Source organism: Lichenostomus cassidix, chromosome 6 (genome assembly GCF_008360975.1).
Source record: "Lichenostomus cassidix isolate B80296 chromosome 6, HeHo_3.0, whole genome shotgun sequence".
Lineage (NCBI taxonomy): Eukaryota > Metazoa > Chordata > Aves > Passeriformes > Meliphagidae > Lichenostomus > Lichenostomus cassidix.
In genome coordinates this window covers 14,699,640-14,714,568 of record NC_139487.1, presented here as the reverse complement: position 1 = coordinate 14,714,568, position 14,929 = coordinate 14,699,640, and the positions used below count along the sequence as shown (strand labels likewise).

General features: G+C 42.6%; 1 protein-coding gene across 9 annotated transcripts in view; it reads right to left on the bottom strand.

Moving 5' to 3' along the window:
• The window catches only part of BLNK (B cell linker), a 91,721-nt gene that overhangs the window by 36,235 nt on the left and 40,557 nt on the right, over positions 1 to 14,929 (bottom strand). For 2 of the 9 annotated variants that reach the window (XM_085065151.1, XM_085065153.1), the window contains exon 1: positions 6,961 to 7,188. The exons of the other annotated variants lie outside the window; for them this stretch is intronic. In XM_085065151.1, coding sequence (XP_084921277.1) covers positions 6,961 to 7,007 — 47 coding nt within the window. In that variant the 5' untranslated portion in view covers positions 7,008 to 7,188. Of the gene's footprint in view, positions 1 to 6,960; positions 7,189 to 14,929 lie in introns of those variants that run through there. 9 annotated transcript variants of the gene reach the window in all.

Here is a 14,929-nt window from a genome sequence, read left to right as displayed (position 1 = left end):
AAGAGGAAGCAGAAAGTCATTTCAGGGAAATGAATAGACAGGATTTGGTATCAACCCAGAAAATTGCCATTAACCAACACTGCTCTACTTGGGCTGGAAGTGTTCTTGCTCAAGCTACAGAAGCATTATGCCCATCACAGATGTGGGGTAGCACTGACAGGGACCTAATGGAGGCTACTCATGACTCAGTTTTGTTTATTTTGTGCTGAAGCCTATCAAATTTTGTTAAAACTCTGGAGAAATTCCCTAGTTGGTCTCTAGGTCACTTTAATGGAGCCCACACGGGCTGCCACTGAAAGGGGAAATTCCACTCCTCTCTGCCCTCGGTGCTTACCCAGCTGTGATGAATCATAGGACTTCCAGCTGGGAAACGAACTTCTTTTTCCTTTTGCCAATTTAGATATCAGTAGGATCAGATCCAGCCTCATCAAGTGGTCACTGGAACCCTAGTGCCAGGGTGAGGGCAGAGAGGGGCAAGGTGAGCAGGGGCATTGGGAGGGTGGAAGAAAACGACCTGCTCTTTTGGCAGCAGCCCAGACTTATGCCAGATTAACCTGGCCATGTAGCTACAGCTTCAGGACCACTTTGTTACCTCTGGGCTTCTTGCAGACATGCCTATAGCATCCATACTTTAAGATAAGAAGGAAACATTTAGCCACATGGTCTAGCCTCTTGTATTAATAGCCTACTTCACCTGGTTTCCCCTTGCATTAAGCTTGAAAAATATATACTCATTTTTTCATATTATTGCCTCAGGATGCATTATTGCAATTCTTTGTAAAGTATTTATTGTGTAGTAATTGATGTTGAGGTCATAAACTTGTAGCATTGCACATCTGTCTCTGCTTATGTCTGGAAAATGAGCTTGTCCAAAACATATACACTAACAGATTAGGATAAAGATGCTAAGAGAATTTGCAAGCTTCTGTTACTCCTTAGTAATTTATTATGGCTGGCACAAACCAAACATATTTACATACTATGAATACTCCTTTTACAGTTTACCAAAAATCTAAGATGATGCCCTAGAGCCAAATGGGAAAATACAGTCCCTTTCAGCCACTGTTTTCCGTCAATTTTTCAATTCTCTTGTCTGCTGAACATATGAACTAATATGGTTTTCCAGTGGGGATTTTTTTGCAACAATTTATGATTGTCATATCTGCCTTCCAAAAGCAAAACATCTATCACATTTTAATGTCCTGTGCAGTATATGGGTTTTGAATGATTCTGTAAAACACAAAACTGTTCTGTTTTGGGATCACCATATCACAGGGTACCTGCAAGATCATATTATGATTTAATATCTAGCACTCTACACAGCTGTATGGGGTATATTTATAAACTAATGGTAAAAAATGGTTTTGCCAAATTTGCTGGAATATTGGGTTTTTCTCCCATGGCCATGAAAATTAATTATATTGGGTTATTTGCTTGGCTATTGATAATTTATTATTTTATTTTTAAAAAAAGGCAAGTCATTAGATCAAATCTAAATTACTCCCTTTTGCTGAATAACTGACAGTCACAGGCCAAAGACTGTGTCATTTGTGATTGCCATGGTTGACAAATGCTCCTACTCTGGACAATTATTTTGGCAGAGCTACAATGTCACTACAAGGCCTTATTTTATTTGGAGCAGTGTGCACATGAAGCAGTGGTAGAATAAGCTATGCCAATGACTGAACAATTTTGCCAGCACAAGTAGAATGAAGCTATAGGTTCTGTATAAGCACAGCTGATCTTGAACAGATTACATTCTTACACTGCTGTCTACATACAGAGATTAAAGCAGGGCTTTTCTTGATAGTTTCAATATTACGCTGATTAAAAGGATTATGCATAATTTTGTCCAAATTGCCATATTTTTGTTTAAAGCACACATAGATCACAGTCACACTTAAACATACTTTTCTCTAAACAGCATTACAGGCAGGAAATTCTGTGTGAGAATAAATCCTATATGATTTATTTGGGTTTTTTTTTTCCTTTCAGTTTGTGGGTAGGTTTTTTGTTTTGTTTCATATTTGTCTTGTAAATATTGGTGTGTTTCAGGTTTGATTTTTTTTTTGGTTGGTTGTTTTTTTAGCTTGGCGATTGGTCCAGGTAGGATGACATAGCTGGGAAGAAGAAAAGAAGCTTTAAAGGGATTGGTAGAATGAAATGGTTGCGCAGAGAAGGGAATAAAGAAGGACAAATATAGATGGGACAGAGGCTATGCTGTGCTGAAGCAAGGTCAGAGGGAGATGCAAGAGGATTTGAAGTCACACTGAGTGAAAGAATGGATTTTTGCAGAAGTATTTGGGGAAGTTTGCATTTCCTATCTCATTCCATTCCAAAGTCCAGAGATGAGGGAGATTCATTAACTGTTTCAGATGACAGAAAACTAGAGGAAATAGAGATCATAAAACTTTCTCTTTTAATCACAATCCTGTGCTTTGTATGGCAAACAGGATCTAACAATCCTACAGAAAGAACTTTTGTTTGTGCTCACCAGCATGGCAAATGTAGCTGGTGACCTGCTTCCTCCGTGCCTGTGCAATTCAGCTTTGAACACTGCAAACCACTGAACTGTGATTTCATGTGACCTTACATTCAGCCTACATTTTGCTAGGCCAAAACATGGGTGTGCCACAAAAGCTGCTGTCACCACAGATACTGTACAGTGGAAAGCTGTCAGGAGACACTGGAAGCTGAGCCAGGAGGTTGCTGTGGGTGGCAATGGGTGGTGTTGCAGAAGACCTTCACTGCTGTTATGTCCTTAGGGCAGATTAGACTTTTGCTAGAAAGAGAAGACCAGAGCGGGTAAAAGACCCCCTATTAGTACCTGAAGGGTACTAAACTTGAGAACTTGTGGCTGTCCCATCCCTGGAAATGTCCAAGGCCAGGTTGGTTGGGGCTTTGACCATCCTGATCTAGTGGGAGGTTTCACTGCCCATGGCAGAGGGATGGGAACAGGATGGTCCCTTTCAACCCAAACCATTCAATGATTCTATCATTCTGTCATTTGCATAGCCTTTCCTCCGGATTCTAAGTAACTAATAAGAGGTTGAGATTTTGAAGTTGAATGTGAGCTCTGATGCTCAATTCTGTCATGGGGAGCATTCTCTAGCTTACTTTGAAACCCCAGTTCTTTCTTGTTTGAGTTAATTTTTGTTCTTTTGTCCTGTTCAAGTCTGTTGAGCCAATAAACTAAGCTAAAATTTGCCTTGGAAAACAGATAAAGTTTCTGTTTGCTACAACTAAGAGGAATTAGTAGAACTACTATAATAATACATTTTCTTAGAGTGCAAAACTAATATTCAGATATTCTCCAGTCATTCTGTCCAAAAGTAAATGCTCACTACGGTAAAGCATTCTATACGTAGGAGGTGTCAGTTTACAGGTAAATACAACTTCATTCCCAAATGAATTAATTTTCTACTGTTCACTTTTAAGAAGAAACAGTGTCAGAAGATCCTCTCTTAAAGAAAAGGCCTAGCAGTTATAGCAAAGCTATCAGTAGAAAATTAGTGAAGACCATAATATCTTCAAGTTTGACAGACAGCTAAAAGACCTTAAGGAAACCCCTTGAAACCCCTTAAGGAAACCCCTAAGGCCTTAAGGAAACCCCTCTTGATTTTCATAGAACTAGGACTTAAACCCTTCTGTTTAACAAGGGGGACAAATACAAAATCCTGCAAAAAACCCAGCCCCACTTGTTCAACCTGAGAAAAAAAGTAAATTGCCAGTTTATTTCCACTTCCTTTTAAATGGGAGTTCTGTTTGGAGATAGTGATTTTAAGCCTTTGTTTTTGTTGGGGGCAGAGAAGGACTGCTGGAAATTAGTGAAGTAATCTGAAATTAACACGAAACTGTGCTCTTGGAGAAGTCTGTTTGCAGTCTGGAATTTGCTGGCTGCATGACCTTAGGCAAGTGAAAGCATGTGGCACACTTTGGTTTGTGCCATGGTTTGCCCATCCCTGCAGTGGTGATGATGCCTTTGAAAAGGACTTTGTGCTGTACAGCTGAAGCCAGCTACGGGCAGAGGGTCATTATTAAGGTTTGTGGTCCTAATAAAAAAATGCAGCAAGTCGGAAGAGATGCTCTAACACAGTTGCATATAGTAGCTAGAAATTATTTAAATGCCAGGAATCATAGGCTCATAGTCTAGGGAAGCTGAACCACAAAAGAGTCTCCAAAGTTAGTGCAGACTGTTCTTTTGAGCTGCTAACTTCCTGTTACCCATGCTGCCAACTGTCCCTGATCATGAGTGCATCTATTTCTGTATGTTTGCAGCATAATTTTTTTCCCTGAAGTTCAGTCTGAAATCCAGGCACACTAGAGCTTGCCATGGCAGCACGGCTATTGCTCATGTATTCACTCCACACTTTGGGAAATGATTCAAAATACCAAATTACTTGTATGCACCACAGATTAGTTTCTCTCACAGTAAATAACCAAGCTTTTGAATTAATTTTTCCTGACTATAAGGAAGCAGTTAGAACACACAGTGTACTCTGGGGGAAAATTTGTACAATACTATAAGAAACAATAAGAAACAATATATAAAAATTAATACTGAAATTCCATGAAGTTCCAGCATTCCTGTCCAACTGTTACTGAAGTTAGTTGAGCGACTTAACTGCAAACAATGTACATACCACAACGTTAGGTAGACAGGCATATAAGAACACTTATAGCTCTTATGTTGCAATAAACTTAACAAATGGACCATGTTAAGAATTCAGATCTGACATAAGATTTGCTAATGCAACATCAAGCTAGGTCTGCTAGGCTCAACTATATCCATGGAGAGTAGTTGAGCTTAGCAAAACCACATAATATCTAGTTTTCCAGGTCTACACTTAAAAAAATAAAAGTCAAAAGATTTTGATTATAAAAATCCACTCTCAGACACTGACTCAACAGTAGCGCTTTTTTAATTTTTCCTGCTACAAAGCATAAATTTTAAGAAAGCTGTCTTTAAAAAAAGGCAAACTATAATCACTTCAATTGAAACTGTTTGGCAGGAACACTTCTTGGCATTGCATCTCAGCGTATGAAGAAAAGTACGTTTTTAACATAACCATTTAGTTCCTGTAGCATTCAGTACAAACTCTAAGCCAGCTTTGTGTGTTCCATAGAGACAGAGGTGGTATTAGGAAGTCAGCTGCACTGCCAACATGTCACAGAGCATGATGAAACAGCATCCAGCTGGTTCAAAGGAGGAAAAGGCTGCAGCCATGTTATGCTGATCTCTTCCTATATTTGCACATCTCTCTTAAATTTATCCCATGAATATCTACTCATGGAAAGTTCTGCCTCAAGGTTTTAGAATTCCGATACCACAGTAAGATTTTGTAGCCAAATATTGAGGTTTCTAAGGAGTATTTCATCATGCTCAAATCGAAGCATGCATGCGTGTCCACTGTGCGTGGTGAGAATGCTCATGTTTGAGAAATGTGCTCCTACATTCCCTGCACAACTGGGCTGAATTGGCCATGAGGAGGAGAAAAAAAGTAACTTTTAATACTTCAAGTTAATACAGGAAAGCAGATCTATTTCTTTCTCTTCCCTATTTTACAACAATATTAAAACCACAGACGAGATGAAGAGTGTCATTTATGTGAAGATGCAGCAGAGGTGTGGTGCTGCCTTTCTGGTTTAGGGCTTTTGAATCAGTTCACAAAGAAGTTGGGGGCCATTATAACCCTCACATAGAGACCCACTTTGGATACTTAAAAGTAATCCACCTTCAATTGTTTGCAAAAGTGAAGAAGATGAATCCCAGCTATAATTTTATGACAGCAGAGAGTGTGTATTTTTTTATGTACCAGTAACTGTCTTGATGGAATCAAGCTTTCCATCTCGTTTCTCAGCTTATTATTTAAAGATAGCTAGTTTAGACCAACACTGAGCTCTGATACCCTTTAAACCAGTTTGGACTAATTTAGGTGGTAAATTGCAGACAGTGAGGAAATTCACTGTGTTCTTCCCTCTGCCCATTGAGCCTTCCACAGAGTTCTTGCCTGGGCTGTACAATGCAGCCTGCTAGGATTTCCTTAGGTGTGCCTGGCTGAGGAACATAAGTGCCACTGCAGCTCTGCAAGTACACACCCCCCACCAATATTTCAACAGTATGGAAAGATAGATATCAAGAAACTGCATTCCAAAATTAGCTTTACTGGGGATTATTCTGGTTTGCATAAAGGTTTCTGGGGAGAAGGAGAGAGACTTGAGAAGGGTTTATAAATTAGTATTGAGTGCTTAAGTATGAATTACTTTAGAAAAAATATTTTTCAGTATTTCATTCTTATTTTTTCAGGGGAAGAAAAAATTTCAATGTTACTTTAATCTGAAACAGAACTTCTTTTAACTACTCAGGAAAACAAAGTCGTGATGAAAGAGCCTCGAGGTGCCAACTGTACCAAGCACATCAATCGAGACACACTAAAAATACTTCAGTAATGGCCCGCTTCTGCTTTTTTCCTCTCAAACCCTGTATTAACATTGTTCTCCTTCACTTAGGAACATTTCCCGTTTTCCAGTTCCCTCTATTCCACCAGTTCTTTCGAAGATTAGGAAATATTACAGAACTTAACTGCAAAAGCCATCTTCGTAGGACATTAAAGCATTAAGCAATTAATTAAGTTTTTCTAATTTGCATAAGACTCATACATCTTAATGAGTCACTCACTATTTCCTTCAGCTTTGAAAACAGACACTTTGAAAATATTCCTCTTTGCGCTGCAGGTGAAGCCGACACACATTTTGCTTTGAAATCTGTGTCCTATTATCCACTCCAGAGCCGTGTTTACTCCCGCACTTCCCTGCAGCGCCCCGGCCACCGGTGATAACTCGGTTTTACTCCAAACTTCTGCCAACTTCCCCATGCCCGGCGCCTCCCAATCCCCCGCACTCCCTGGGGAAGCGGCTCGTCTCGTTCCCGCAGCAGACCGAGAGCGGAGCAGCTCCTACCTGAACTTCTCCCCGGCCGGCACCGTCAGCCTGTTGAGCTTGTCCATGCCGGGAGCGCTGCCCGCCGGGACGCTGCCCTGGGCCCGGCACCTGCCGCTTCCCCGGGCCGGCCGGGCGGGCGGGGCAGAGCACAGCTCCTCCCGGGGCGGCTCGGAACGCCGCACAGCCTCGGCCGGGTCCCGCCGCGCTGCCGGAGCCTCTCCCGTCCCGCCCGCGGGCCCCGGCAGGGGAGGGACCCGGTGCTCGGCCCGGCCCCGCCCCGCCCGGCGCACAGGTGCCTTGGAGCCGAGGAGGAGCCTTGGCAATGGGGTGCAGGGCCGCGCTGAGCCGCCGCTGGCTCGGGGCAGCTGAGGAGCAGCGCTGACTGAGGCTGAGCCCGGCGCTCGGGGCAGGATGAGCCCGGCGCTCGGGGCAGGATGAGCCCGGCGCTCGGTGAGGCTGAGCCCGGCGCTCGGGGCAGGATGAGCCCGGCGCTCGGTGAGGCTGAGCCCGGCGCTCGGTGAGGCTGAGCCCGGCGCTCGGGGCAGGATGAGCCCGGCGCTCGGTGAGGGTGAGCCCGGCGCTCGGGTGAGGCTGAGCCCGGCGCTCGGTGAGGCTGAGCCCGGCGCTCGGGGCAGGATGAGCCCGGCGCGCCGTGCCGGGGCAGGATGAGCCCATCGCTGTCGCCTGCCCAGCCCAGGTGACTTGGCCGGCTGCGGGCAGAGATGCAGGCACTCGATTTACCTTCTCCTCCTCTTCCCGCAACACTCAATTTGTACCAGGTTGGAACATGCTGTGTGGAAACTTTTCCTTTCCCAGAGGCTCTCCGGCAAAAGCTATTGAAAATCATCATCTTACCCTCATTCTTTTAAATGTAATTGTAGAGAAAAAAAAGTTTCTTACCCTATTTCTTAAACTAAAGCAGGAGAAAGCCCTGATCCTTCCAGGGACACAGAGCAAGGCTGTTCCCACCCAAGATGCAGGCAGCTGACTGTTTTATGGCTCTGATATCTCTGAGCCTGGGATTTTTTGCTTAGTCGTGAGGTCAACCATGTTTTCCTCTTTAAAGATGAACTTCAGAGGCAGCTGGTTGCTCCTGAGCAGCAATGTAGGCAGTTGTCCTCATCCAGGCTTTATCCTGAAGGACTCATTCATCCAAATTCTGCACCTTTGGAGGATGACTCTTGTTGCTCCCCTTTCAGTATCTTTGACCTTTCTGCAGCTTAATTTAAAAGCTAAGACTGTTCTAGGGAAGAAACCTCCTAGTTATTTTTTTTAAAGTGTGGATATGCACCTTGTTAATATGTTTTGATAAGTACATTGTGTTTTGAGGACACACAAAGTATTTCTTGGTGAGATTCTCATTGTCACTTGGCTAGGTTTTCACATGGAATTCTTGTCCCTGGATTGTACCGACTGAAGTTTTTTCTTGTGAAACTGAAGCAGTAAAACAGACTTTCCTAGTTAGTGCAGGTGACTCTGAGGAAATAGCCTGCCATGAGATTTGTGTTTTTGATAACAGTATTACTCTGATGTTGGCAGGCTATTGTTTTTGGGTCTCTGAGCTTTCAGCATGGAAATCAGTTGATACTTGAATACAGTAGCTTTCTAGGGTGGGCCCAATAGTGTAAAAATTGCTTTTTTTTGGGGTATCTTATAAAATTTGTGGGTTTTAAGGAATAATATAATGTTGAATGTCATGTCACAAAACTTTAGAATTCCACATTGCATAGTATCTGGTCGTAAACTGGTCAACTTTGCAGTTTTACTCCCTAGTAGTTATTTTGAAAATTAAATTAATTTTTAATTATTTAAAATTCACACTCTGACAGTGTGAAGAAGTGGGTATGAATAAATTGCTGTGTCACTTTCTCTTTTGCTTATATAATCTTCCCACTTATCTGAACACATACCAGAATAAGAGATTTGTTTTGTAGGCTCCTGCAGTGGTTTCCCTTACACAACAACTGCCTCTTGCCTGGCTGTCACAGAGATCCCAGGCTGTGTCCCTTCAGGATGTTTGGTGGCAGCCTGTCATCTGCAGCACCGTGCTGGTTTCACCTTGTTTCCTCCTGACGCAACCAAAGCTACAGGTTTACAGCTCTGCAGTGCCCAGTGCAGAGACTTTCTCGCCTGTCCTTGCAGTGCTGTCACCTCCCTGGTGCTGGGAGGGGGTGGCTGCTGATGCCTCATGCTCAGGGCAGTCCCCGAGTCTCGTGCGCTCAGGGCTGGGTGGCAGTTTGACTCATGCAGGATTTCTCATCCTGGTCATCTGCTGTCCCTGTGTTTGTGTAGCTGTGCAGTGAATGGACTGGGGAAGGAGTCCACTACAAGCAATCCAGCAAAAAGTCACAAAACTGGGGAGGTTTTAACTGCATCAGTTCTTTAATTTGATTTCATTCACAGATATTTGTGAGGGTGCAGCACAGGGTGGGAGGAATAGGGTGTGTGACTGCTTAGACTGGTACTGCTGCCAGGAAGTTACTCCTAGGAAATTCTTCATTACACAAGACTTGTTCATGAGATTTTGTGGCACCTGCTTAGCTCATTCTGGTCTGCCTCCAAGTCAGCCTGTCTGGCCATCTGCCCTGGTGCTGAGAAGGCTTGCTTGAGTGCAACAACATAGGAAAACCACTAGAGAAAAACCTTAAATAAAGAAGGGCATGGCCAAGCTCCTCCAAAAAGCCCTAGGCCTCTCCTTTTTGCCCAGCAGGTGTTTTCAGAGTCTGAACCTCTGGCCCGTGTTGGGACTGATCCTGTCTGTGGTCAAGTGGGCCTTTGTACAGCCCATATGGACAGGGACACACTGCAGTGTCCAGCTGGCAGTAGGGTGATGCAGACCTGCACCAGGGCTGGGGTGAGCAGCAGTTTCTCCATCCCTCCAGCCTTACTCATCAGCCCAAAATGCTGTCTCTGGGGGCCCAGGCTAGAGGGGAGGAAGGGCCTGACTAACGCCCATAGCAGGAAACACCCTGCCTTCCTCTTCAGGAGCCCTGGGAGAGCCTGGAGGCAGCCAGAGGTTTGACCATGCAGAAAACATGTCATGCTATTTTTGTAGTTGTAACCCCAGCAACTGTCCCTCTGACATAATATGCTCATTTGGATAAAGCCAAAGAGGAACTGGGATTTGTTTTACCCCGTGGGTTGCCTCTTGACCATAGTGATGGTTAACATTAAACTCTCCTTCCCAGCACAAAGGGCTGTTTTACCTAGATGGGGATTTTTTCCCAAGGATGCCTGTGTCACCTCCCTGCTCCCTGGCACACCTGGGACCAGTGGGGATTGTGCTCCTGCCTGCTGAGACATGGCCTGGCAGCCTGGGCCAACCTGCACTACCCAGCTGAGGGACAGGGCCCAGGGGGTGTGGGGCACAGTGGTGTCCCAGAAGAATGTATCTGAAGGTCTTGGATGAGCTGTTTTACAGAGGTGTTCCCACAACACTGGTCCTCCGGAGCAACATCATTGAAGCCTTTTACCTAAAGGCTTTACTGTATTTTCTTATCTAATGTTTTGAAAACCCACATCCACACAGACTCTCACTTTTGTGATTACATAGATAGGCACTAACTTTATTTTCCTATATACAGCTGTGAAAGATAGGGAATGAATTCCTGGCACTATTACCTAACACGGTAATGCAGTAAATTCCCTTGGCAGAATAGATATGCATTTCTATTTAAAATTTTAGATGCTCAAGATGCCATTGTAATTTTGAAAAAGACCTTCTAAATGCTTGGGTGGATTTTCTAAATGCCACTGACTGTTGCAACATAATTTCCTCTTCACTGCAAGTGTTGTGGCTTAGTTTGGGTTGGTCTCTCATCCTCTCCCAATATGACTGCGCAATTCTCCATTTCTGCTCATAAATAAAGAGATTTTTAAAAGCAACTTCTTCATCTTGTATGTTCAGAAACAGAACCTATTTTTTATCCCCTCTGCTATTTTCTGCTCTTAATTTCCCACCAGCTCTTTCCTTCTACATGCTGCCTCATTCTGGTGGCGTATTCTGGTTTCCATTTCAGAGCTGTGAGGCCATTGAGGCATGGTCAGAACCAGACTTGCTCCAGTTCTCTATATCCTATTGTTAAGACCACTTTTGGTTTGACTTTGAATTTCTGAGTAGACAAAAAACTGTAGCACAGAAACAAAGGATCAGTTGACTTGTCTAAATAATTTTAGTTCTTGGTTATTGATGTCCCTAGATCAGAACAAGCATCTTCATACAGAGCCAGTTGTAGAGAAATCATTTGGCAAAATCCAGAGTTTAGCTGCTATCACTGACAAGACTGGTGTTTTTTCTTGCCTGAATGTTTCTCTCTCACCCCTTCATGACTACTTTTCTTATTTTCACTGAAATTAATGCTCTCTAGTTTAATACCTTCTACCACATGATTTGTAGGAGGATTTTGGGTTTGTCAGGGGTTCCTGCTGAAGCTACTAATGATAAATATATCAGCTATGCATACCCTCCTTTAAGATTCATAAGTTTTGATGCTAACACCTTTTTATGGAGACCATTTGTACCATTGTCTTAATGCAGGTTACACATTATGACTGTGTTTAGTCTAGGGAACCTTGTTTGAGTTCCTGATCTGGGTTGGTGCCTGAAGCCACATCCTGACTGCAGGTGGGGTGAAGCTCAGTGGTACAGCAGCATCTACCCAGAGCCTCTTCTGCATGGCAAGAAACCCTAGGAATGTGTCCCAGGTAGGAGCAGTGGCACTCAGGAGAGATGGACCATCAAGCTGCAGGAGAGACTGTGAAAAGTGCAAGCCAGGGAACAGGTAAAGCCTTGGCTCTCAGTTGCCATTTCTGAACCTCTAGGGTTTCACACAGTTGAAATAAAAAGCAGAGAATTTTATGCTCTATCATATAACATAAACATTTAGCAATGAGAAGCTGAATAAAATTAACTACAAACAGATGAGTTTAAAACAACAGTTTACAGTAAATCTCTTTAATGTTTATTTTTGATGCTTTGAGGAGACAGTGCTGCATCAAAGGATCTCAATCTATGCATGACTATTCAAGAGGAAGCTATTTTTTGCAGATTTCATTTGTACTCATAGATACAGTCTAGCACCTTCAATGTATATAAAACTGCCAAGAGACCTGATTTGATATAAGCAATCAGTTTGATTACCAGGTTTCAATTTTATTAATAACATTATCATGTAAGACTTTTTCTCTCAGTCATGTTAGAAAACCCATTTCTTAACCCCTTCTTGATTAACAAAGTTTTCTCTCCAACATTATTAGACATGATTGGGCCAAATTTTTTTTAGAAGTACTCAGGAGTCAAGGATGCAAATTTTTTTTATAGGAAAGAATTCATCAAGAGAATTTCATGTACAACCTGTCTTGCCAAGTGTGTTCTTTGATTTTGACTTCCCTTCTTCTGGGGAATATGGAGAATCACAGGATGCTGCACACTTTGCTCTTTAAAAGACAGCTTTGTGAGTTTTTGCTTGGCTTTTCCTTTAGGAAATCCTGACAATAGAGCAGCACTATAAGTTCTCCTGAGCAATATGTAAAATAATTGATAATTCACTTCAAAATATCTGTCTGATTTCACTGTCTTGGGGTCATAGTATTTCACCTAGTTCAAAGGTATTTCTCCCTGCCTATATCTACATGCTACATGCTGTCTTTAATCTCAGATTGAGACTTGCTTCAGAGAGAGTATGTATTCATATGTGAAGGACTCTATTTAAAAGATGCATCTACTGCTTGAGCTCTGATTTTGTACTACTGGATTAGCACTTAAGGGAGAGCTCCAGCCATAGAAGCACTGTAATGTGAATGTAAATATAGCTGGTCCATGACAGGAATTTGGCTTGATCAGTCTGTATTCACATGAAAGTTAGGAAATTATTGCCACAGTTCTCTTTTTCACGGGTGTAGAGTGAAAATAGCCCAAACTGGTACCATCTGCATCGGAAAACAAACCAAATACAAACCACCTGAATCTGGACTGCAATCTGTAGTCATGCTGCAGAGTCAAATTTTTCCTAACAGAATCTGCTGTTTGAAAGTATTTGGTGTGTATTTGCTTTCTTCTGCTCTCAGTCTATCTGTAGGAAGATGTGCCAGCAATGGGCTGTGGTGGTGAAGAGCAGAGGGGAAACAGAGACTTAGCAGTAGACTGTCACATGCTGCCTGTGAGGGTTTTGTGCTTGATCGTATGGATCAAAATGCAAATTTGCGGTACTTTATAACAGGCCAAAAACACACTCAAACTTTATTGTTTAAAACTATGTCAATTTAGACAGAATTTTTTGCCCCCTCAATTTCTATTTTGGTTGACATGCTGCCCACTTAACTTACTATTCAGTGTCCCATAGCTGGTATTTGGAAAGAATGAGTTTATGGAACAGGATTTCTCATGATATTCTCTATATTTGCTACTTACTGATTGCTACAAACAGGTGAAGCAGTTCTGCTTTATGTTTAAAATAATACATCTGTGTTTTTTCCAACTAATTTATTTCAATGGATTTTTTTTCCTATTCCAGGATGCATATATGCAGTTTTAAAATATAAAACACTCCTTGTACAGGGAAAGTTACATGTGGCCTTTAGTTGTGTCTTAGCAGATGAGAGGAAGGTACATTTCTGTCCCAAGTGTTTTTAAATAATACTGACTTTCAGAAGTTTTAGTCTTCTCACTGTGGGTCAAATGGCTCAATGCCTAAGTGTTGATTTTGGAAGACTCCTATTAACTGCCCTAGAAATCTAAAACTTTAATCCTTTATCACTTTGGATACCAAATGGCATATTCAAAGTTGGTCCTACAGTATTAGTGATAGGAGATGCATTTGAAAATGCAACTCTAAATTTAATTGAATGGGGTTTGGGTTTGTCATTAGGCTCACTGAAGGAAATAGGTTGTACATGTAGGCATGTACTGCAGGCCAAGATGTGAAAACAGTAAATTTAGTAGAATTTTCTCATGAAGAGTCTTCTGAGCAAACACATTTTAGCACCTGCTGAGAAAATGTGTTTCATTTCTCTGGGGACTGTGCAAAAAGCTGCAATTCCGCTTTTCAGTTTTACTGTCATCTGTTCCACGTGCATACAGAAACACAAAATTTGCTCTTACAGGCACTGAAATTATTTAATGTCAAACTCAAAGCGTTTGATGTCAGATTGTCTCAGAGACAGTGACCTGTGTTGGAGGCAACCGACAGCCACAGTGACTCTTGGCAGCAGCTCTACTTGAGCTGCAAACCTGATCCCCTTGCAGCAAAGAGTGACTGCAATGGAGATAACCCTAACAGGCCAGTCTTACCTCATCCTGATCCCAACCCCAGAAGGGAGGGTGGAGAGACACTGGGTTCTTTGCAGACTGGCAAGCCATGCTTGTTTCTGACTTTTCTGCAGAGCTTGTATACCCTGCTCTGCTTCCTCTCACCCCTTGTTGCAGTAGAATTAAATCAGACCAGTTTGCTTTCCCATCCATCCTCCTGTTGGGGGTGTGGATTTACCCTGAAGGAGGCCTTTGTGGGAGCAGCTTGGGATATTTGGCCCTGGAATTGAGAGTGAGACTTAGGGCGGGGAAGGATGAAGGAGAAGCAGGGGTTTGTATTCTTCCTTTCAGCAGGTGCCTTCGAGCATCAGTCAGCATTCAGGCACAGGCGGTGAATGGTCTAAATGTGTTTGCATCCCTGCTGACAAAATCGCTCACACAGACAAAAGGCTGCACAAATTTTTAAAATTTTGAAGTGAAAGGAATGTCTTGAAATAAGGTTATTTTTGTATGGTGCTGTTACATACACCATGATGCATTCAGTATCTGTAAAATGCTGAAAACCTAATAATTTTTAAACCACTTCTTTCCTGCACTGGACTGTAATACATACAGCCAAGGGAAAGGGTTGGTGGGTGTATTCTGTGGCACAGTTTGGTAATCTGCAATGCTTCACTGGCCATAATTATGCTGTCTGGGCATTTTCCTATTCCTGCTTAAGAACAGGAAAAATAATTCTGT